Source organism: Symphodus melops, assembly GCF_947650265.1.
Source record: "Symphodus melops genome assembly, chromosome: 7".
Classification (NCBI taxonomy): Eukaryota; Metazoa; Chordata; class Actinopteri; order Labriformes; family Labridae; genus Symphodus; species Symphodus melops.
In genome coordinates, this window is record NC_136697.1 from 12,188,076 (window position 1) to 12,211,747 (window position 23,672).

A 23,672-nucleotide genomic window follows, 5' to 3' on the forward strand; every position below is an offset into this window, starting at 1 on the left:
GTGGAGTATCATCATCCATGAACAGAAAGTTGGGGGTGTGCTGGTGGAATCAGGGGATGATGATGGGCTCTGTCTCTGAGGTAAGAACATGCAGTGACTGAACCATCTACAATCATCAAATCTGTTTTGCGCTAACTGGTGATGCCTGCCTGGACTCCTCCACCAAAGTGAACCCTGGGGACCATGTTGACCTCGGCTTATCGCTCACCTTGCCTTCTCCAGCAACGCTGACCACCATCATTTCTGTGCAAGGTGAACCAATACTCATCAGTGAACCGGACGGTAGACCACTGCTGCATTGTCCAGGTCACGCGGTCTTGTGCCCACTGCAAACGGTCACGGCGGTGTCTTGGTGTCAAGCCAAAGCGGTGGAGTTGGTTGTGAATGGTTTGTCTGGAAACCCTCGTAGCCCTCACTTCTGTTAAACAGACCTGCAGCTGTGTGGCAGCAGCATAATGGCGTCTGAGTGCATAAGTCTTTAAGTACTGGTCATCATTGCGGCCCGTTGTTGGGCTCCACTCCTGGCTCTGTCACAAACTCTGTCAGTAGTTCTGTTTCTTGCTGCAAGTCTGCTGATGACACTTTGAGAAACACCAAGTTCACGAGCAACATCTGACTGCCTGCTACCGACATGAAGGCGCTCTGTGTCCAGGTGGCGCTGCTCATCCGTTACGTGACGTGTGTTCACGGCTGCTTGAATGATGAACTGGAAATGACTCACTGACAATACCAGCTTTTTATACCCCAGAATGTTGAAATTGGTGCCACATTGAAAAGGCTCGTCTTTTTGTATTTTTTTTGCTATTGGCCCTAATATGTAAGACGCACTGTACACAGTGAGACCATAACGTGGAAAACACTAAATGAGGTGGTTCTATCTCGCTAAGACAATTGCCTCCCTATCCCAAAATCTACTGAAGTGAAAAACACCTTATGAAACCCACTGAGGACCTCACAATATCCACAACTTATTGTGAGCTGTGCAAGGTCTGCAGCATAAAATGGTATGGCGTACGCACAATACAGAATCAAAACCAATATGTAGTATATTTTTTAGGTGTCAGAACTTTTGTTCTTTTAGTCAAGAAATAAAATAAATATCAGTATACATGGTGTTTTCACAGCTCCTTTTTTAAAGTAATGTATTGATTGATAAACATTACACTGTCAACATGGATAACAAAATAAACTAGGCCTACCTGATTTGATGTAGATCTCCAGAGGAGCAGATAAATGATTGTCAGGAAGTTTCTGTTAGAAATCCAAATAAGCTTTTAAATCTGGTGCATTTACACTAAAAAAACAGCTGTTGAACAGGTATTTTTTACGTGCATTGGAAACTGTCATTTCACAGTCAATGCCGACTGCGTTTTGTTGCAACCTTACACTTAGTTAGCCACTAGATGGTGCTCTCAGCTATCATTATGTGATCGTGTATGTCCGTCTATAACTTTAGCTTACAGCCCCGTTTCCACCAAACGGCCCAGCATGGAGCTGCATAGTTGGATCAGTTACCTACATTGCATTTCAAATGTCACTTAATGAACGTTACATTGAAGCACAGACTTAAACACTTCATAACAGCAAGTTTGTTCAGAGTAATTCGAGTTTATTAGGACAGTCATACAATTCTGGAGAAGAAATCTGAAAGAATTGGAGGGGGAACTAGCAATATAATCTGTTAAAGTTAAAACCACGTCCGCAAAATATGGCCAATACGTGAGAAACTCTGATAAAGCAATTAGGATAACAAGAAAGAAATAGAATTACAGTTAAAACATTCACAAATGATAAAAAGCAAGAAAATCTACTATATAACATACGCTTCTCTATTAAGCAGGTCCACAACACATTGCACATATGTTAGCACAACATAATTTGCAGACTTTATACAGCACTTATACCTTTTAGTCCACAAGTAAGTTATTAAATGGTGCAAAACGTCAAATACACACATCTCTACTGAACATTTAAAGAAATACCTGATAAGGACCTTTACGTATACAGACCCCATGGTTTCGTAGTGCCAACCAGCCAGCATGTCGAGGTTAGAAACTACAACTGTCCGAGAGGGACCACCATAGAAGTCACTTCCTTTTTAACACACCAAAATTCTGATCCAAGGTTTAGCATTTAGAAGTTTTTTTTTCCTCCCCCTCGAATAATATAAGCACAATGCAAGTGTACGCTCGCTATCACTGCGTATAACAAAAAAAAGAAAAAAGAAGATAATTCTCAGAGCTCAAATCAGGTCAGCCACATTCATAGGCATCTCCTCCACGGTTGTATTGTAAAACGTCTCGATGTCCCGAAGGATCCTCTTGTCCTCCTCAGTGACAAAGTTGATAGCAACTCCTTTTCTGCCAAAACGGCCACCACGACCAATTCTGAAGCGGGGAAAAGGTGAGACACATGAGACTCCGCCAGGTGGCCAAGTGGTACTTACTCGTGTGATGAGATTTACCTGTGAATATAGTTCTCTCTGTTCGTAGGAAGGTCATAGTTTATGACCAGCGAAACCTGCTGGACATCAATGCCACGTGCCTTAAAGACAAGAGAAAAAAAGGTTACAAAGGAAGTGCATGAAATCTTTAATCCTCCACACTTAATTGTTGCTCATTTAAAAGTAGCGGGCTCCTACAGTAGAAGAACCCATTGAGGTCATTTTTAGGACTGTTGCAGTATTGAAGTTATTTTAGGTGTCAATTTCAAAGAGAATAATTTGATTCCTTTATTGCCAACCCAGCTGTCCCCTATACTAACCAGGAGGTCTGTGGTGATCAAAACTCTGCTCGATCCAGACCGAAACTCCCTCATAATCACATCACGCTCCTTCTGGTCCATATCACCATGCTGTGAATAGAGAAGATTTCAATTAAGGGAACTGTGCAGTCCTAATACCGACATACACTTAAAAGGGTATTTAGCCATCACAATAGTTGTTCAAGCTAGCAGAGAGGAGAAATGTTACCAGAGCAGACACAGTGAAGTCCCGAGCGTGCATTTTCTCGGTCAACCAGTCGACTTTTCTCCTGGTGTTGAGGAAGATGACAGCCTGGGTGATAGTCAGTGTTTCGTACAGATCACACAGGGTGTCCAGCTTCCACTCCTTGAGGCAAATAAACAAAAACAAGTTACGCTGTGAGAATCTAAGTTAACCTTACAAATCCTTTCACAAGAACATAAGCAACAAGTCAGCCATTTAATTTTATTTTGAAGACGTTCTATGTAACACAGCATCTCGAGACACAGGACACTGGACATTAAGAAAGCGGTCCCTCCGAGCCTCATTTCAGACACTGTGCCTTTCATCTCCTTCCCTGGTGTACCCATGCTTACACGGCCACATGAGCCTAACCTGTGAGGTCTGGCTCCTGCGGTTTCAGCAGGGTGCTTTAGTGAGAAGGACAGTTTGACATCTCTAACCGTTTCTCTCTTTTTCACATTTCTCCTACTACAGTGTTATGTAGTTTTAGGGCAAAGTAAAACCAACCTCTCGCTCCACATTGATGTAGAATTGCTTTATACCCTCGAGGGTAAGCTCTTCTTTCTTCACCAAGATGCGAATGGGTTCCCGCATGAACTTCTTGGTCACCTCCAACACCTCGGCTGGCATGGTGGCAGAAAGCAGGACCACCTGCAGATCAGATGGAACGTTAGATTTATAGACAAATTACCAAATTTAAAATCCAATGCGTGTGGCACTGAACCTTGAGACAGAGGCCAACGAACATTAAGAAAGAGGTTCGACCACATCTCATTTTCAGTACAGTGCAAATTCATCTCCTTCCACGTAATACTCTGCTAGCATTATTGCATGGATCAGATGTAATCTGAGTCACACAATTATAGCAGACTTCTGTTAATGCAGAAGGGGGGGGGGGTCATAGTTCACCAGTCTACCATTAAGGTCACACTTACCTGAATGTTGGTGCTCAGTTTCTGAAAGATCTCATAAATCTGATCTTTGAACCCTCGACTCAACATCTCGTCAGCTTCATCCAGAACAAACATCTTAATGTATTTAGCACCTGCACAGAAATAAAGGATGGAAAGAGAACATCTTTCTGTAAAATCAAGTGAGTCAGAATTGCCAATGGTTTTCACCATTAAGCAGCACTTCAATACTCACACAGATGTCCTCTGTTGAGCATATCATACACACGTCCTGGTGTACCAACCACTATGTGAGGAGCCGCAGCGTCCAGCTTCTGTATTTCTGAACGAAGACTGGTTCCCCCGATGCAGGCATGACAGGCTGCCCCCATGTAGTCACCCAGGGCTAGAATGACTTTCTGGATCTGATGAAAGATGACAAGAGAAAAACAACAGTAGTTCAGTCAAGTGTTCAAAGCATGAGAATAAAAAAAAGAAACTGAAAAAGAAAAACTGTTGAGTGATCAGTAAAACAGAAGGAACTCATCATTTAAGTCAGTCCCGAAAGATGGTATGCCATCATGTCACCCAGTTTTTCCACAGAACATAAAAACATTTAAAGGGCATTCAGTCACGAGTTAATCTGATTTCTTATGGTTTTTCTAAAACATGTTTGAAAGTAACTTGAAATACTGGAATTTCTCATTTAACAGTTTTAATGCTTTCATTACTTACACCATCTTAAGCTAAAAGTGCTGTTCTTCCTGTTCTGATAAAAAAAGTCTTTAACTTGAAAGAAAATACAGAACTTCTTGTTGAGCTTACATTTACTTAAGTGGCTATCATATGGTGCACCAACATCAGCCAACACCACAAAATCACAACAACAAAAACATTTACAAAAACAAAACCTTAAAAATCACATTGCAAACGTGCGTTAATGCAGACAGCCCTTAAGGCACAATTCATTTCAGAAGCCAGTTCGCCTTTTAAACCGATGTAGCCATGGACACAGACTACACCAGTTGAAGGAGGATGCTTTTGTTTCACATTTTTCAGAATTTTGTCAATTTTAAAAAAATGGTACCTTCATACTTGAATCAGTGTCCTCAATGTGCTGTTTAGGTCTTAGATACTGTTGAGGTTATTGTGACCTCAGAACAGCATACCTGCTGAGCCAGCTCTCTGGTAGGAGCCAACACCAGAGCCTGGGTGTCCTTTTGCTCAATGTCCAGCTGCTGCAAGATAGAGATGGCAAACGTGGCCGTCTTGCCAGTACCTGACTGGGCCTGGGCAATGACATCAAAGCCTGAAGGCAAGGGGGGGCAATAATATTGTATTAAGAGGATTATTCAAACTATCAAAATAAAACTTGTGTTCATAAAGACCAAACTTCTCACACAATCAAAGATCAAAGTTATGTTTTGAGCTGTTGATGTGTCAAGTTAAGAGTATTGAGTGATCAGTTGGAAAAATAAATATCCCCATTATTGGGTAAGTCCCGAAAGATGGTAAAGCATCACTTCACTCAAACAATTCACTTATAAGCCAGTGTCGTTTTTTTGTACCTTTGATGCAAGGAATGATAGCCCTTTGTTGAATGGCAGATGGTTTTTCAAATCCATAGGCATATATGCCCCGGAGGAGGGTCTCCTTCAGGACCATGTCATCGAAGTTGTCTGTAATCTCAATCCAGTTGCTCTATAAAAAAAAAACAACACATGAGTAACAAAGGCCGGTGAGTGAAATAGTGTACAGACAGTCAGCTGTGAAAACAACTCGTATTGATCATTTACTTACCTCGATGACTCCATCAGGCTCCATCCCATCTGGCCCCCCATGGCCTCTATCTTTTGAGCTATAAGAAAAAATAAACAGTTCAAATTTCACGTGAAGTCCTCTTGTACAACTGTTGATGAAATGAACGACGTAGCTGTAAAACACAACTGCAGTGGTCAGTAAACCCTACCACGTGTTGGGTCATGTCGCTGCTAATGTCAAAGCCTTTAAATGTCTGATAACTCAGTTATTACAACGTTAACGTCTGTTTGGTGATGACTGAGCGGACAGTCAGTGGAGCAGATTACGACATTGGTTACGCCCAGGGTGTCTCATTACAGAGTCCGGACTATCGCGCGCTGAGCCCACGTGTCAAATTCCACGAGCAGGTCCCGACTACCTTCACCTCTTAAAACCCTGATTATGTAACCACGAGGTGTGTGAGCGCCTCGTGTGTACATTTACATCAATGTTCACCAATGATTCAAAGTCACATCTGTACACATCTAAACATGGAGCTCTGCTAACGTAAACGAAACCAACATGTCGGGCTGTCGGGCCTCTTCAGAGAGCCAGGCCGAGCTGTAGCCAGACGGCTCGTTCAACTGCAGTGACCGGGAGGAAATTGTATTGAAATACAGCCGGGTAATATGTTATAGTAATGGTCATTAGAAAAGAATAAACCCAGTTTAAACAGGCGGCTTGTAACGGGGACTTACAGCTACGGTGAAACTGAGGGTGCTAATAGAAAAGCTAACATTTAGCACCCTCACAACGTCTGCGCCTAGCATAATAATTTCAATTTCTTCATTACACTAAGTGTCTAACAGCGTGGCACTCTCAAAAGCACTGAAAAACCACAGACGTAAAAGAAAAAAAACTGATTGTACCGTGGGTTTACCTGTTGTAATCAGCACAATCGCTAGACATCATCCGTTCCCAACTTCAGCATGCGAGTGGAAAGATCGCTGATGGCGATGCCAACTGCTTTTATGCGGCCGGACTACTTTCACGTTGGACAAACTCAACACTCAGTTTGGTCGACAATATATTAAATTTTTTGCATGATCAATGGGTGGATTTCGTTTAACTGTTGTATATGCCTGCAAGATACACATGTAATTCAATTTACCCGCCCATAAAACGATTTTTTTCTTGCGGACTACATTTATCAGCGTAAGGACATTGCAGTAATAAGTGGTTCTTAGTTTCTATGGTGGCTCTGACAAGTCAAAAAGCTCCCGACAGGGTTGTGCTACATTTTTTAGAGCGTTCGATTGAGGGTGAATAAATACATTTAATAAAGTAAGACTATCATCGCCATACTAACTATTGACAAGTTATTCATAGATTGTTAAACTAAACATCGAGTTCTTAAACTGTTATTGTGATTTTGTTTTACCATTTTCTTTTTCCTATTTTGCATGTAAAAACCTTTGTTTAAAAAAATGTTTCAGAACCTACAGATTGGTTATTATGGAAGTCAATTTCCACCACTGTGATGGGAAAAAAAGATCCTGTCAGTCATTATTATGACTTAGTATCTTAAAATTATGAGTCAGTATCTCAATATAATGACTTAGTATCTCAACCAATGGACAGCTGTCCCTGCTTTACTGGCCCGTCATTAAAAGTTAACTGTATCAGTCACAATGCACGTCGGTCCTTCATAGAAATACAGGGTATGTGAGATGATCAGTCCAGCCCTGATCGTACCCATAAACACATTAGTAAGAAAAATCTCATCATATATCATATTACAGTCCCAACCTCTTAACTTCTAATATCTTAACAACAGAAGTCAAAGTGATCCAACTTCAATTTGATGAATGTCTCAAAGCGTAACGTAGAAATAAGTAGCTAAATTCAGTACTTTTAATCCAGAACAGACTGTAATCACATCCTGAACACCACACTAACTCTTTCATGATGTGTTTGACACATGAAGAATTAAAGTAAAGACTCAGTCAGTTTGACTTCAGCTCCTCTCATGTCAGAACTGCAGCTCAAACATTATAGTGTTTGATTTCTTCAGTCTGAACTCAATCAAAGACCCCTCAGTCCTGTATGAGGAGGGCAGGCTCCTCTTCCTCATTCTGCTTGCATAACCAGCGTGATAACCGAGTCATTGTGTTTCCTGCACTTCTACTGTAATAAGAGAAGCTAACGAATACAGTACTTGTTAGCTTACAGCTCTATTGAACAGACATTTATAATATATTAATTGTAATACTAAGTCATTATAATGATCACTATAATGATAGCGACATGATCATTGTATTCCATTACAGTGGCAGAAATGGACTTCCATAGTTTTCTTCTTTGTCCTCTAAATGTGGTTTTACTTGATGCTGAACTAAAAGGCTGTTTTTATATTTTCTTACCTCTGTTATTTCATCTCTCATGCTATTTTTATTTTTGCAGACCTAGTGCCATATGGGTAATGTCCAATGTATGTTGTGTTGTTTTGCATTGTCATGTGACTTTGTCAATAAATTGTTTTGTTTTTTTATTGCTTTTATTTATTGATTTGAGTGGCAGCAGCAGAATGTTTGGCAGCCCTTTGAGTCCAAGACAAATTCCCCAAAGTGGACAATTAAGTGTATCGTATCATCAATGTAATCTTGATTTTGGAAATTTAAATGGCATTAACAAATTTGAAAAGCCTAACATTTTTTTTAACTTTAAAATATGTAAGACCAGAACGACTGACCTTTACTTGTAATGGGGTACTTGAATTTAAGTCTTCTTTTTTACTCATGTAGAAACCCTTATACCCCTTCCATGTCTGTGCTCAGGTGTTGTAAATGCAGGTCCTCTGACCAATTATACCACCAGATATCAATGTCAAATAAGAGTTTGCTTCTTCCAAATAACAATAAATCATACAAGACATAATGTACGGCAACAGAGTATATAACAATTTGTGACTTTTTTTTAATAACATTGTTTGAATCTGAAATATGTGCATATGTTCCTGTAAAAACCACAGCAGTAAGGGTCCCTTCCTCTAATGCACAACTGTGTAGTAGTTGGAAAAGAGTTCCTCCCCTTCTGTAATGTCTCTGAGTGACACCAGGACAACACAGCGTAGAGGCCTCTGTGAGTCCTGGCTGTAGTTGACATTTGGAAGATACTGGCGGAGCTCAATGGGAAATGTGTCTGGCACGTCATATTCCTGGTAGCACACATTAGCAGGACACTTGTTGGAGCAGTTGTTGACATACTGACCAACAGCAAGTGGGTTCTGTGGTGTCGCGGTCAACCAGCTAGTGTCACTCATTATGAAAGGCCCCACTCTGTCCCTGCCACTGCACGACTTGAACACCACTCTGGAGATGCCTTTGTCATTGCCATCAATCAAAACACCATCAATACACCTGAATACAAATGGGTTTCTGATGGACTGGAGTAGAATTGGCTCATAGGCTTGATAGACAGTTCCAGGGTACATGGCAACTGTGGCTCCTTTGGACACAAATCCTTTGGTAACAAATACCCCAGTTCCTGCAGAGGGCAAAGTGCTTTGCTTCCGGTCAATGCAGAACCCCACACACTGGAACATGGCATCGTCTCCAGTCACTGGGAGCACGCCACTTTGGTCTTCTTCACTTGTTACGTGTCTGACAAATTGAGTTTGATCCGCTCGGAGTTGTTCATTATGAGCCCACTGACTCCTGAGCAGGATCCTGAATAGCTTTAATAGAGTGTATGATACCTGCTCATCCGGGACTACTTTGTCCTTTGAGCTCTCCGTCACGTGCCGCAAAGTTTTCTCATTTTTTGACAAGTTCAGCACAATCCAAGGCACAAACCTGTGTCTGTACGACTTCCATCCCTCCACAAATCTTTCAAGGGCACTTCTCAACATCCAGCGCGACGCCTCTCAACTCTTTCGTGCCGGAAGGAATTAGAGTTTTGTCGTGACATCCGTGTATCTCATCCAACAAGTTGTTTCAAAATAAAACGTGAACTATTTATTTTCAAATTAAAATACTCAAACTTGGATTAAATTATGTTTTGAACCAACAATAACTTGGTATAAAGTACCAGTTATTGGGAATGATATTGAACAATGTAGAAGTTTAAAAAAATTGAAAAAATCTACAAGCAACGAATATTGTGCTTTTATTTTCCGTAGCAGTTCTTTAAGCGGAAACGTGTTTGAATTGTCGTGTAGAGACTTTACACTATTAGCCTGCTGGATGGGAGGAAAGAGAGTCAGGCAAAGACAAACATGGTAAGATATTGGTCTTTTTTTCTATAATACGCTGTGATGCAAACTAAATCAGTGCACTCACAGAGAAACAATGATGTTGGGATGTTTAATGTAGCTAAATAACTTTGCTAATTATCAAGTATCCCCCTTTATATAATGAAAACAAACGTAGCCCTCGACGTTAGCATTAGCTTACTAGCTCACGGTATAGACTGGCCAGTTCTCTCCAGTTAGCAAGCTTGCAGAGCTTGAAGGCAACACAATCAGCTTTACCAACCACTGTAGTGTAAACTGTGTTTGGTTATGGATCAGATTTTATTATTTGGGTTCAATAAAACGTGAAGATACTAGCCAACTGTCAGACCGCTAGTTTTTGTCGTTGCTTTTCCATGCTAGTACTTTACCATGCTGTATTCTTCATTATTAGTCAACATACCCTTCACTGTGATAAGGTTATAACGTAATGTGGTAATGGCTAACGTTGATACTGTTTCATGGCAACTCAAAGATATACTAAAAACATCACAGAAAATACGTTTTTTGTCATTACTGTCCTTTACATTAATATATTGTCTGAAAAACTTTTTTCCCCTTTTTGTGTCTTTGTCCAGAACAAGCTGAAGTCCTCTCAGAAGGATAAAGTTCGTCAGTTCATGATATTCACTCAGTCCAATGAGAAAACTGCACTGACTTGTCTGTCACAAAATGATTGGAAACTAGATGTTGCAACTGACAAGTTTTTTCAAAATCCAGAGCTCTATGTTTCGAATCTAAAGGGGGCCTTAGACAAGAAGAAACTCGAGCAGCTGTACAACAGATACCGAGGTATGGGAAGCATCCTTTATGTGTCAGAGTGAAGCACCACTCAAGTACTGTGATGGAAGAATAAGTCAGACAATGTAACTACAGAGAACTTAATAAGTCTTGAGTGTTTATCACTTATAATGATAGTTCGGTGACAGATTTTTTTAAAATAAATTATGCGGCTTGCACTCCCATGCTTAGATCCTCACGATGACAACAAGATTGGCATTGACGGGATCCAGTTGTTCTGTGATGATCTGAGTCTGGACCCAGCCAGTACAAGTGTCCTCCTCATAGCCTGGAAGTTCAGGGCAGCAACACAGTGCGAGTTTTCAAAACAAGAGTTCATGGATGGCATGGCAGAACAGGGGTGAGTGTGGGTTTTTTTTGGGGGTTTTTTTTTTCAGATGCCACAATTAAACTTGAAATGTCAATTACAAGACAATAAGAGATCTTCCTGGCCTAAGTTACATAGTTTCAGTTGATACACATTTATCCTATTCATTGAGTTTTTTTTGTTTGTTTGTTTGTTACAACAAACAGGTTAGTTAAATGTTGGTTTAAAATAAACAAACATTTTTCTTGTCTCATTCTTTTTCTGTCCCCAGCTGTGACAGTATAGAGAAGCTAAAAGCTCAGCTGCCAAAGATGGAACAAGAGTTAAAGGACCAAGGGAAATTTAAGGACTTTTACCAGTTTACATTTAATTTTGCAAAGAATCCTGGCCAGAAAGGTTTGGGTAAGAATCTTTAGACACTCATCATTTTCACGGTTCAATTCTTTGTTTGTTGTACAAATATCAACTCATGACTGTCTTTCTTACAGATTTAGAAATGGCTATTGCATATTGGAATTTAGTACTGGCTGGAAGATTCAAGTTCCTGGATCTGTGGAACAGATTTTTAGTTGTAAGTTGATAATGTCACTCAGGATTACTCTTAAAAAAAATGCAAATAATATTGGTTCACATTCTGTTCAATGAACATCTGTGACAGGAGCATCACAAACGATCCATTCCTAAGGACACTTGGAACCTCTTACTAGACTTCAGCTCAATGATCACAGATGACATGTCGAATTATGATGAGGAAGGTTGGTGCAACATTTACTCGAAGCGTGAACCCATTTAACCATCTAAGTGATAGTTTCACACAGTGTTAGTGCATGAGCGTCTACTCTGCTTTGTAAAGTCATGGTATTAGTTTACAGTTGTAAAGTATCAGTCATTCATAATCATGTTCTTACCCATGTTGAAGTCTCAAGTTTTGTTTTATCAGATGTTTTTGTTTGTTTTATGTTTTCAACAGGAGCATGGCCTGTGCTTATTGATGACTTTGTGGAGTTTGCACGGCCGCACATCGGGACTAAGAGCACAGCAGTTTAATGGCGGCTCTCGTTTAAGGAACATCCATGTGAAGTTTCTACATAACAGGGAGCGCTTTGAAAGGAGGACAAGGGGACCGCACTGAGCTGAGAACTATGTTGCCTTTTCAACCCTCAGGACTGAAATATTTTACACAGCAGAGACTTTATATATGTTTGTGTGTATTTACATATATAAAAAAAAAGGCATATCTCTTTGTTGGTCAACTTGTGGTGGTTTGGAACCTTTATCTAAAGTATTGGGCTTTTTGTGTGCGCTCAAGCCAAATAGAGAGGAGTCACCATCTTGATCCACATGGCTCTTCAATGTGGTTGGGCTCCACTCGGAAGCAGGTAGATAGACACACTTCTGAATTGTAATCTAAACACGAGGGTTCGCAAGGGGATGCTGTTCTTTTAATATTGAATTTAATACTTGTGTGCTTAACTGATTCTGTTTTTGTTTTATGATACATTTGTGCGACAAGTCAGTATGAAAAATTGATTGTAATTTTTTAAGGATACTGCTGTTTTGTTAAAACAAATGTATTAAGATAAAATAAATGTTTCAATTTGGTGTCTTTAAAGCTGATCTGGACTGTGACTGATGTGGCCCTCAATGGGTCCTTTAAATCACAGGTTAAAAACTTTGAATCCACCAAATCCATTCAGTCAATAGAAAAGCAGTGCAACAACATTACAGTTCTGTTTTATATTAGGCTTCTATACATCTGAAACATAGTTTGAAATGAATTTTTCACTTCACTTTCACTATTTGAGGAGTCATTGAGCCCTAGAAGGAAACAGATTTTGCGGGCTATGATTATGTAGAGGTGACAGCTCCTGATTGGCTGGTACTTTACACCTACTTTACATTTAACCCACGTTCAGAGGTCAAAGCATATCAGCCTAATATATACATTTATTCATATACTGTATAACACTTTAAAGTTAGAAAGTGCCCACAAGAATGCATTAAACGGGTGCGGATGGAAAAGAAAGTAATCAATCATAACTACGTTTATTCCAGGGGCACTTTAAATGGATGCACAAAGAAATCAAGCAAGCAGAAAAAAAATTGTTAAAAACAGAACTTGGATTTCAGTATGTTCTTGAACACAAAATAAATACATTTTGTAAGATAAAGCAACATTAGGCAGTACTGGGCATACACGTTTTCAGAATAATTAGCAGGAACATCTCTTTAAAAAATAAGTGAAAGTCTCACATCCATCAAATTATTTCTCGAGAAAGCAATATTGCTTTTAAGTATTCATCATATTCACAAACAAATGTAACTTGTTAATTGAATCTACGGATGCGCTGCCTCCCTGTGGTTAGACCACAACAGTACTCTACGGCACATGCGGTTGCTAGGGGCGACTGAGTGACAACAGATAGCCGCTGTAACGGACAACGGTTGCTGTGGAGGAAGAGAAAGCGTCGACAGTTAATGATAATATTTGATGATATTATTAATGATTTTGTGTTTAGTGACCTTGTGAAACTGAAGGAACATGGCGAGCGCTCTTAGTACAGTTCTCTCTGAGGTGGGCTGGGATGAGCGCTTTGCTATACCCGAGCCAAACGCTGAAAACAAGGCTTTAATAGAGGAGGTGAGTTTTGAACTTCTAATAGAAATCAAGCCAACAAGTTCAATTCTTCCCTAAGTAGAAGTCATTGCGTGGAAAGTTGAGTATGCTGTGAATAAACGTGTTCAACCTCTGTTTGGTAGAGAGGAAATTTATGTAAATTGCGTAAGGTAACGTTGAAAACATTCTAACGTAAGAATAGATGCGAATAAATGCAAATTAATTAAAAAGACAACAAAAACTCAGGTTAAAATGAATATGCTGTAGAGGAACGTTAAGCTGAAGCCCCATCCGTAGAGAATTTAAAATGTCATTTTATTATTATTGATTATTGTAGTTTACATTCCGAGCGGCCTTTGTTTTCTAGCAGTCGGTAATGTGTGTCCTTAGTTTTGTGCTAAGGTCAGTGACATATAGAATTGCAGGTTATGTGTGTTTGAACATCATTTAAGGATTAAGGGCACAAGATACTGTATCACAATGTTTGCATGATCTCCTGCTCTCATATATGATGCATTTAATATAATGACTTCAACAACAGATTCGTATGAAAGAGGCGGCATTGGTGCAACTGGAAAGCAAAATTGAGACAAAAAAGGGTAGAAATAAGTATATGGTTCAGAATCTCCAAAATGCCAAACAAGAGCTGGAAAATACAGAGGTATGTGAATCACTATTTGTGCTATTATGATATATTGTTTGTGTTTGAGATCTATTACAATGTCTCATAGTTGGGCAGAATTATCGGTGAGTTGTTAATGTCCCCCTTTATTTCTTTCTAAATGCAGGCTCTATTGAAGGCCAAGGAAAGAGAAGAAGAGTTAGAGAAACACCTCACAGCCCTGGCAGAGAGGGAAAGAGGTCGCCTGGCTCAGGAGATTGCTAAGATGGAGAATGACAATAGATCTTTAGCAGAGAGGAGAAACATGCTTGAGGTACAGTATATACCACTCATAATATGTTTAGTGTTTAGACAACTTAATCATCGGTGCCAACATTCTCTATTTTAACCATTGTCTACGTCCTTAGAACCATATCTTCAAAGCCAAGCAGAAGCTGGAGGAATTCAGGAACCAGATGAACTGGGACCAGCAGACCATGGAGGCATTTTTAGAGGAGTCAGCACGTAAAGATGAGGATACAATGGCTATCATCAAGTACGCTCAGCAAGATGAACAAAGGATTAAGGTGAAGGGAAAACCCTTTAATGTATTTCAACAGGCTTCACATGTATTCTGTTTTCATCAGAAACTAAACATCTGGTTTTAGAAATATCCTGAACTGACAGCTGTATGATCTCTCCTGAAACAGTCACTCACTCTGGCGATAGAGAAGACGACACTGGAGGCCAATGAAAAGCGCAAAGTACTTGACAAAGAACTGACTGAGACTTTAGCTGCACAGGTACTGTTAAAAAAAACACTGCACTCTGTTTTTTGTCCCAGTGATAAATGAAAAAATGCTGTAAAACTATAAAGACAATATGAGTAGAACAAAGTAGTTTAAAAAAAAACGAGCTTTTCAGACTCATAAGAGGAAATAAAATATTAATTTGACATTAAAACTTTCTTTAGTGTCACTTAACTGGTTAATAAATTGAACACGATGCCAGTGAGACCTGCAGCAGAAATATGTTTAAGAACGACTTTGGGTTGGACATTGAAACATTAGAATGTGAATGTGAAATAATTAAAACTTAAGACTTACGTCATGCTGTTCTTGAATATCCCTCCAATGGAAAATATTTGAAATGTTTGCTTATATATTTTCTCCGCATTCTGAACAGATTGCTTTAGATAAAACTACGGAGAATTTACAGCAGGCCCACCTTGAGACAAAGCAACTCATCCACCAGTGGGAAAACACTATCAAACAGATGAAGCAGAGAGACGCTGAGATGCAGCAGTGTGCACTGGTAAAATGACACTTTTAGCACACTGAAAAATGCACACTGACTCAAAGTAAAAATATACATTTATGAACAAAATCAAACAAACAGAACATATTACATACTAAAATTTACACTTGAGTCAAATGTATTTCCATGTTCCTTTCTTGCTTCTTAATCTATCCAGGAACTTGCCGAAGCCAACCATAACATTAGGGAAAGAAATGGCACTATGACAGAATGGAAGAGCCTGCTGGACACTGAGAAGAACAACAACAAGGAAACGGAGAGGAAGATAATTATCTCCAACCAAGAGGCTGTAAAACTACGGCAGGATTTAAAGGAGCAGGAGAGTAACTGCAGGAGGCTGCAGGACGAGGTCAGCTCCTCAAAAAGCATGAAAGGCATTCAAATTGATGTTATCCTGTTAAAAAGAAAGCTCACTGAACGTGTGCATGAAGAATGTGATAGCCTTTAAATAACATACCTTTTTAACTATCTTTATACTTTTTAAGATAACACATTTCACTTTGAATACCCTGCAGCTGCTGAGTTGTAAAGGCACTCTGGACAAGACAACATCAAATGTGGAGTCTGTGATGTCGCAAATAGCCAGACTGAAGAAAGACATCCAAGCTAACAATGAGAAGTCAGTGAAATATGACTTGTCTTTTGTTGAATTACTGCTGCAGCATCTTGTACACGTTCTCCCTCTATATGTGTTTTCGTTGAAGACTGAAGCAGGCCAGGACCTACACTGGGGCACTGGAAGAGAAGCTCAAAGTTGTGACTCAGACCGCCCTCAGTGAGGAGGAGCGAGCTGCACAGATGGACAAGTTCTTCAAGGATGAGGAGCAGGCGATCAAGGTAAGCACCCCAAAGACACCAAATATAATCATTATTTAAATAGAGGGGGAAAGGTTGTATGATAATGCAGACATTTGTTACATTTTTGTTGTCACTTAAACAGAGCAATTTTAGAATAGACTTTAAATCTAGATTAACAATTGATTAAATTAATCCATGCTTGTTTGTTTTGATTTGGAGGTGGTAGGTTAAGTGACGTTTTACGGTTAATTCCATACAGCATTGTGGGTGTGAAAATGAAATTAATTTCCTGTAAACATGCATTTGATCCATACTGCACAAAACCAGGAAGTTAGTATCCTTACTGAAAGGTTCTGTATAATCAGGTGGACCCAAAAAATGCATACTAAACGACCACAAGAGTTCTGTCGACTGAAACTTCCTACTGAAAAGTATGCACTGCATAGTGAACTGCGGCTATCCAGAAAGGGCCAGGAAGTAAGACTCGATATGACACAAAGGGACAAGAATTACAAAATAAAACAGGAAACACTGAAAACTCTGGATTATCAAATGAAAAAAACACACAGGAAACAGAAACACAAGGATAAAAATGACAAAATAAAACAGGAAATTACAAAAAAAAGCACAAACAAACTAAACAAGAGTAAATTATGAAACATGCCATGGTTAACAGACACTAAATATATTACAACTTGAAAAAAGATCAGATACCAGATTCTATACAAAAGGTGCCCCGATACGATATTGATATCCGACATCGGTCCAGTATCAGCCAGAAAAGGAATATCGGATTTTATCGGACTGCATCTAAAATCTGTGATATAAGTGCTCCGATAAGCAGACCATTTAACAGGCTTTAAAAGTATAATTTGTTTTTATTGGACTTATTGAGGTTATTTTTCAGGATTTCTTTTTTTATTCAATTGTAGAATACTGTAGATATTATGTTGAAGGTTAACATTTATGTAACCAATTGGTTAATAATAAATGGGTCCGTTTTTCTCGTACCTAAAGTTGTTGACTATTGTTCTCGGTTTGAGAACAATAGTCTCAAACCGAGACTCATCACTTGATCAAGCCGTTTCCAACATTCCACACTACAAAATAAGTAATAAAAGTATGTACGATTTGTGCTGATATATCGGATCAATATCAGTATCGGCCAATACTCAAGGCTGGAGTATCGGTATCGTATCGGAAGTGAAAGAGTTGTTCCGGGACATCCCTATTTTAAACCCTCCTCTTTTTGTTTTAGGGTCTGACTTCAGAAGTATCTTTTTTAAGAAATATGTGATGCATATATCACATGTTGTTTTTCTTCATTTCTTTTTGGTCTATGTGCTGTAGGAGTTGGATGTCCAGCTGCGCGTCTGCCGGGATTACCTTTTCCATGGTAAAGAAAACTTGCAGACTCTGAAGACAAAGGAGAAGAATTCTATTACCCAAGTTTCCAGGAGCAAAACATCCATCACCAGCCTGGAAAGCCAGCTAGCAAAATTAGATAAGGAATTAATAAACCAGCAGTCCACCCTAAACAGAAAGGCACGCTTACCAAAGTCCACACACAAATCCATCATGCTACAATTACTGCAATGCCAAAACATTTTTAACCTGTGACTATCCTGCCCTGTTTAGGAATTTGAGATCATTCAAATGAGTAAAAAACTGGCTAAACTGCAAGGTAACCTTCACGAAAATGAAAGGCAAGCCATGGACAAGACAATTGCTGAGCTGACCGAAGCCCTGGAGGAGAAGAAGACAATGGCAAACATGCTAACAAGTGCACTCAAAGAGGCAGAGGTAAGTCAAGTGCTTGTTTTGTTTTGCTTTTTTGCCTCAGTGTTCTTTTTTTCATTTTACAGACACTGAACCAGTGAAACTCATCAATACAACACTTGTATCTTACAGGACGATATTCGCTACTTGAGCAAAGAGATGGCAAAGTCAGCCGCTCAAAAAAGAGATCTGGCCTTGAAGGTGGAGGAACTCAAACAGCAAAGAACCACCAATGAAAAAGAGCTGAAGAGAATCAGGCTCAGGAAACAGGTAAGTGACTAGTGCCATGGCAGGTAAGAAAAAAATCTCCGAAGTCATTGGTTCATGATCACCACCTTTAGAATGGGTAAGGATGAAGAAATGCATATGCACTTCTTTTATTCTTTGGCCTTGATTTTCTCTGCCTTTTAGCTGTATGTAGCTCACACAGAAATACATGCACACCTGCAGACAGACATTTGTTGATATCATTTTTGGTTAATGATTCTGTCAACAACTCTGTTCATGAAATGTATCTGTACAATGACAGAGAATAGAATAAAGCGTGGCCTCACAGTTTTCCCAGAGCTGAAAACGGTGCATGGTCATTAACGACATTTCCTCACTCATTTAAACTTTCTCTTCTCCCAGTTGAACTTTTTTCTTTTTTTTTTAATGTTTCACTGGAGAAGGGGATAATCTTTGTAAGATTAAGCTAATGATTTTGGCTTATTTTTAAGACATGAGGGTTGTGTTGAAAGTGTCTTCAAATGATAAAAAAAATAAAAACAGCATTGAACATACAGACTTCATCTAAGTGATGTTAATATACAGTCATATATTTCTACTGTATGCTTAGAGCCAGTTTTGATACATTGAAAGAAGATGCTTAACAAATGTACTTTGATGTTTTAGTCGTCCCTGAAACAGTTACCGCCATCACTGTAGATGTTTAAAGATTATCTCCGTAGAAAACGACAGAGAATCTGAAAAGTGGGCCCGATGCTTGCAGAACAAAACCACGCACTCTGTTGTTGACTTCACATGTTCCTCACCAGGAGAACATGGTGGAGCACAACATCCTGAAGATGGAGTTGAAGCGAAAGAGAGATCTGCTGTACAACAAGGAGGACAGCGTGCTCTCCTTAGAGAAGAGGAGGCTGGAGCTGCAGAGAGCCATAAAGGAGCGAGAAAACGAGATCAAAGTCAGCAGAGAAATGCTCGGCCAGCAACTCAAGATCGGCGAGCAGGAGAGGCAGAGGCTCAGGTGAAAACTTTGAATGCAACTTTTCTCCAAGCTTTGTTTATCTCGCCATCAATCCTTCGCTTTTTATAGTTTTTCATGTGTGTTATTCTCACATAAACATGATTTAAATCCACCTTTTTACTGTTCTTACTGTGAACTGTTTCTGTCTCAGCGCTGAGCTGAATGAGAAACTGGCCAAGGTCGAAGCAATGAAGAAACGATATGAGGTGATCATGCTTTCGCTGGGAGCTCCTGCGGGGGAGGAGGAGAAATCCCAAGCGTACTACATCACAAAAGTATGAGGTCTTTTTCTTCTTCTTAAAACCTGCTGACACTGTAATGAGTTGTGCTTTGTTCTGCACTGGACTCTCACTCTTCCAATCACTGCTTTTCACCAGGCTGCACAAGAGAAGGAGGAGCTAAAGCGGAAGGGAAACAGTCTGGATGCTGATATCCGCAAGATGGAGCTGGAAAATAAAGCTCTGGAGAACACCATCCAGTTATTCAACAACTATAACTCTAACTTTAGCAAGTCTCTAAATAAAGCAAGTGAATCCAGTACGTACGACCTGATGTACAGAAGTAGACAATCACAATCGAAGCAGGGTTCATCAACTTATGTATGATTGATCCCAATGTTTGTGTTTTAGGTCCAGAGTACCAGGAAAAAATCAAACTTCAGCAGCAACTGAGGGCCGCTGAGGAGACAGTGAAGTTTAAGAGAAGACAGATACAAGAGCTCCAACAAGACTTACAGGTTCTTACACGATTCTTTTCAAAGACAGAGCAGCAACACACCTTATTACAACACTCCCAGACATAACTTATCGTTCAATTCATCCATAAGCAGTCAGCCTACTTAAAAAAACATGCTCAACTTTCTAATGTTTGTTACTTATTCCTTATTTTAATCGTGCCTCTGATGCCCAAACATCATAAACATTAAGTCTCTTAACTTAAAGCTAAAAGCATCCTTCTTTGGGATGGGTTGGGTTGCACCACATGCCTTAATTCATGTCTTAGTTTCTGTCTTTCCTACATTTTTACTTGCATTACATGCCAGTGTAGAATAATACCCTTTTCACACATACTGAAATCTCCTGAAAAACTCTGGAGATTACCCGGAGGGGCTGAATATCTGAACTCAAACCCTCTGAAATCACCCAGAGTTTCTCCTGCCAGACTCCAAGTAGTTTTTCGCAGCAAGTCTGAGTGAGCTGATTTGAGAACGCTGCAGGATGTTCTCCGGACGATCCCCCTCGAGCCGACGTGACGTCTGCACGGTGCATTGAGTGTCTGCACAAGACCACTACAACCTCTTTGCACGTAATTAAACGGCGGCATTAAGTTCTCTGTTCGCCAGTTTTGTTCTCCAGTTTTTGGACTACACGTAGCTTTGATATGAGGGCAAATATTTTTATTATAACATTGTGTAGCAGACTCTTTTGCTTTGTCCGCTACTTCCATTTTTTTTCCCCATCACGTCTTAACTCAGGAGACACCATCGCACCCCTCCTGTCTGACAGGGTTAGTCTTCTGCTGTGAGAAGCATGTGTATGTGCATGCTTCCTCACCTTACTTTAATGTGTTTGTGTGTGTTTGCTCACCACTTTCCATTTACAGGACATGAACAATACCCTGCAGAGTCTGCTGCAACAAGAGCAGGAAGAGACAGAACAGATAGATCACAAACAGTCCCTCCTTAGTAAGCTGAAGAAAGAAATTGTATCTCAGCAAGAGAAAATCGACAGAGCCACGAAGCAGGTTTGTGCTTTTACATCTTGTTTTACAATAAGAAAACTTTAAAGCTCATTGCTTGGAACGTCATCTTATTTAACAGGGGTCTTTTGATTACAAACTGTTTTACATTATTGGCAGATGTCCTGAAATACAACCATTTTCTAGAGTTTATTACAATCATCATTGTTCTGTTTGCTCAGTGTTCTAAACTGACCAAAGGGATCCGCTCTGCAAATAACACAAAGACTGAGACTTTTGAGGAAAAGGACATCAGGCTGAGGGAGCTGATCGAATTCAACAAGAGTATCAACAAGATGCTGAATGAAGCCATGGAGGACAACCCCGACCTCAGATCAGTGCTGGAGAAATACTTCCTGCAGGTAGAAAACATTCAAGACTGCAATTTATCCTTTCGTATTCAGAGGATTTTTTTGGAGCTTTTCATGATCTGCTGTGTTACTGTCTTTTTTGTGATCATAAATTGAATTTAAGCAAATGTAACTATTCTGTTTAACCCTCTTCTCTCAGGCAAACATGTGTCTCCCATCTCCATCGTCCACTCCAACGAGCCACCGGAGCTCCAAAACGAACTTTGCTTGCAGCTCATCCTCTCTCAGGTCAGAGGAGAGTCTCGTCTCGAGTCGTGTCTACTGGGATGATATATTTATACACCGACTGTAAAGAAATATAAATTATTCACACGTTATTAGCTCAATAAAATGTTAAAGCTGTTATCTTAATTTGGTAACATTAATTATTCTGTATACTTACTACACAAACGTTTGATTCTGCCGCTCTCCTTCCTGATCTTTATGGTCTTTCTCTGTAGGTCTGCTGGATCCTCAGCCGGCAGCAGCCCCAGGGCCTCTGCACAGCTCTCTCCTGTACTGAAGACATTGGAGCTGCGCCTGGATCTGAATGTGACCTCTCCTCCTTGCAGAGGCTCCACCTCTGCCAGCAGCAGCAGCAGCAGCAGCAGCAGCAGAAAGTTGAAGGACCCGTAGTGTGCTGCTTCTCATGTTTTATTGTCATTCCTTATTGATAGATGTGGATGGAGATCAACTAACTTCATGAGAAAGATAGTTACGGTCACTTGTAAGTGTGCTTTCAATGTATAATGACAGGATGGAACATTTTAAAATGCATTTTAAAAGGTTGTTTGGTGCATTCAAAAGTCTGTTATGAGTCATTTCTAATTGTAATATTCTTACTCTTTTTATTGTAGACATTGTTTGAGTATGTTTGTTGAATGTAATCGAGCCTGCAGCACAGAATAGCAGCACACTTTCACAGAATAGCTCACATGTGTTCACAATGTGTCACACTAGACTTTTCTGAACTTTGGACAAGAGGATAATAATAAAGAAAGTCATGATCATGACACATTAAAATGAGGTGTGGGGTGTCTGTCCTGCATTACCAGCCTGAGTTGTTCAGGACGAGACTCCTCTCTGAGGACAACATGTATTGTAGTTCACAGCCACACCTTCTGGATAAGTTTCCACTTCCTCGTGGAACAAAAAAACGAGAGCCTTTGACGGACAAGAGGACTTTTCTTCTCTCCGTGAATTTCATTCTTTTAATGTTCTTAATATGGAAAAAAATCTAAACATGCTCCTGCTGCTGATCTTGTTTACTGGATGTTTGACCCGATGTGCTGCACAGACAGGTGAGTAAACCTTCAGAAGGCTTAGGAAAAGGAAAAATATATAGTTTTGTCATTTACCTCTTAAACTCTTGAAGCTCAAGTTCTGCAATAAGAATTAAAATTGTGGTCTTTTCTGATTTTTTCCCAGATTCTTCTTCTCCCTCCTCTGAACCAGAGAAGTTGACGATGTCTCCTCTTGAACAATCAATTAAAGCAACATCTACCCTGCAAACACCAGTTCCAACAAACTATGGTCAGTGTTTTTGAGCATGCAAATGATCATGGGATTTTAACATGAATGAGACGATTTTGAATTTTATTTGCTATGCCACACAGTGATAGTGAGCCTTGAGACAGTTGTTCAGTCCACTCTGGAGATGAATGAAACAACAGTCGCTCCAGTCTTAAATCAGGTCAGTACCTTTGCCTTGTTCACTGTCACGTCCTTGCCAAGTTAAATGTAAATATCTTTTCAATTTAAAACGTTTACTTTATACAGTGTGGGCAGCACACAATTTGACAACTCTATGATATGACTGACTGCACAGTGGAATCAAATGTTAATGTAATGACTTTAGATTTTTGTGTGTGTATTTCAGCTCCAAAAAATCCTCTCAGGGATCCAAGCTGATCTGGACTTCAAACTAACATTAAAGAAAATCGCTAAAGTCTGAATCCTTAACTCACAAAGGTTTGATCACTTGTCATGCAGGAGCTGGACTATATTAATATAGAAGATGTTATGCTGAGATTTAAATGAACAGTTCTCTAAGGAGAGGCAACAAGTGTGTTTTGTATGTTTAAAATGTAAAAAACTGAAAACATGTGACCGCCAAACATCGTATGAACACTTTTTGTATTTATGCAATTATAAAGAGACAGTTTGACTCTTAAAAAAGACAAACATGCAGAAACTGTGCCTGCTTGATATA

General features: G+C 39.7%; 4 protein-coding genes across 4 annotated transcripts; 2 read left to right on the plus strand and 2 right to left on the minus strand.

Annotated features, from left to right (window-relative positions):
- Positions 1-1,588: 1,588 nt before the first annotated feature.
- eif4a2 (eukaryotic translation initiation factor 4A2) lies at positions 1,589-6,666 on the minus strand. Its single transcript, XM_079349361.1, has 11 exons — positions 6,557-6,666; positions 5,677-5,734; positions 5,445-5,577; positions 5,046-5,185; positions 4,133-4,301; positions 3,922-4,031; positions 3,494-3,637; positions 2,972-3,109; positions 2,764-2,853; positions 2,465-2,544; positions 1,589-2,387 (listed from the first exon to the last, which is right to left on the minus strand). Exons 1-11 carry the CDS (start codon positions 6,586-6,588, stop codon positions 2,243-2,245), a joined length of 1,239 nt encoding a protein of 412 aa, XP_079205487.1. The 5' UTR covers positions 6,589-6,666; the 3' UTR covers positions 1,589-2,242.
- Positions 6,667-8,578: 1,912 nt separating this feature from the next.
- Positions 8,579-9,526, minus strand: setd9 (SET domain containing 9; the record flags this gene model as incomplete). The annotated part of the gene is made up of 1 exon (XM_079349365.1): positions 8,579-9,526. One exon carries the CDS (start codon positions 9,524-9,526, stop codon positions 8,666-8,668), a length of 861 nt encoding a protein of 286 aa, XP_079205491.1. The 3' UTR covers positions 8,579-8,665.
- A 279-nt stretch (positions 9,527-9,805) lies between these two features.
- Positions 9,806-12,627, plus strand: dcun1d1 (DCN1, defective in cullin neddylation 1, domain containing 1). Its single transcript, XM_079349366.1, has 7 exons — positions 9,806-9,895; positions 10,486-10,699; positions 10,880-11,048; positions 11,287-11,417; positions 11,504-11,586; positions 11,674-11,770; positions 11,986-12,627. Exons 1-7 carry the CDS (start codon positions 9,893-9,895, stop codon positions 12,060-12,062), a joined length of 774 nt encoding a protein of 257 aa, XP_079205492.1. The 5' UTR covers positions 9,806-9,892; the 3' UTR covers positions 12,063-12,627.
- A 784-nt stretch (positions 12,628-13,411) lies between these two features.
- On the plus strand, positions 13,412-22,486 carry ccdc39 (coiled-coil domain 39 molecular ruler complex subunit). The gene is made up of 20 exons (XM_079349353.1): positions 13,412-13,656; positions 14,174-14,293; positions 14,421-14,567; positions 14,662-14,820; positions 14,944-15,036; positions 15,419-15,547; positions 15,708-15,899; positions 16,066-16,169; positions 16,255-16,387; positions 17,699-17,893; positions 17,987-18,151; positions 18,260-18,397; positions 19,165-19,373; positions 19,525-19,648; positions 19,751-19,910; positions 20,003-20,109; positions 20,976-21,116; positions 21,293-21,472; positions 21,621-21,709; positions 21,922-22,486. Exons 1-20 carry the CDS (start codon positions 13,558-13,560, stop codon positions 22,094-22,096), a joined length of 2,859 nt encoding a protein of 952 aa, XP_079205479.1. The 5' UTR covers positions 13,412-13,557; the 3' UTR covers positions 22,097-22,486.
- The last annotated feature ends 1,186 nt before the right edge of the window (positions 22,487-23,672 follow it).

Coding starts and splice junctions, on each gene's coding strand:
- eif4a2 (XM_079349361.1), bottom strand. CDS start 6,588: ATGATGTCTAGCGATTGTGCTGATTACAACAG. Junction 3,638..3,921: donor AACTGAGCACCAACATTCAG/GTAAGTGTGACC, acceptor TCTGATCTGCAG/GTGGTCCTGCTTTCTGCCAC. Junction 2,854..2,971: donor ACTTCACTGTGTCTGCTCTG/GTAACATTTCTC, acceptor CTCTATTCACAG/CATGGTGATATGGACCAGAA.
- dcun1d1 (XM_079349366.1), top strand. Junction 11,049..11,286: donor GATGGCATGGCAGAACAGGG/GTGAGTGTGGGT, acceptor TTCTGTCCCCAG/CTGTGACAGTATAGAGAAGC. Junction 11,771..11,985: donor GTCGAATTATGATGAGGAAG/GTTGGTGCAACA, acceptor TGTTTTCAACAG/GAGCATGGCCTGTGCTTATT.
- ccdc39 (XM_079349353.1), top strand. CDS start 13,558: ATGGCGAGCGCTCTTAGTACAGTTCTCTCTGAGGTGGGCTGGGATGAG. Junction 13,657..14,173: donor ACAAGGCTTTAATAGAGGAG/GTGAGTTTTGAA, acceptor CTTCAACAACAG/ATTCGTATGAAAGAGGCGGC. Junction 21,117..21,292: donor TCGACAGAGCCACGAAGCAG/GTTTGTGCTTTT, acceptor CTGTTTGCTCAG/TGTTCTAAACTGACCAAAGG.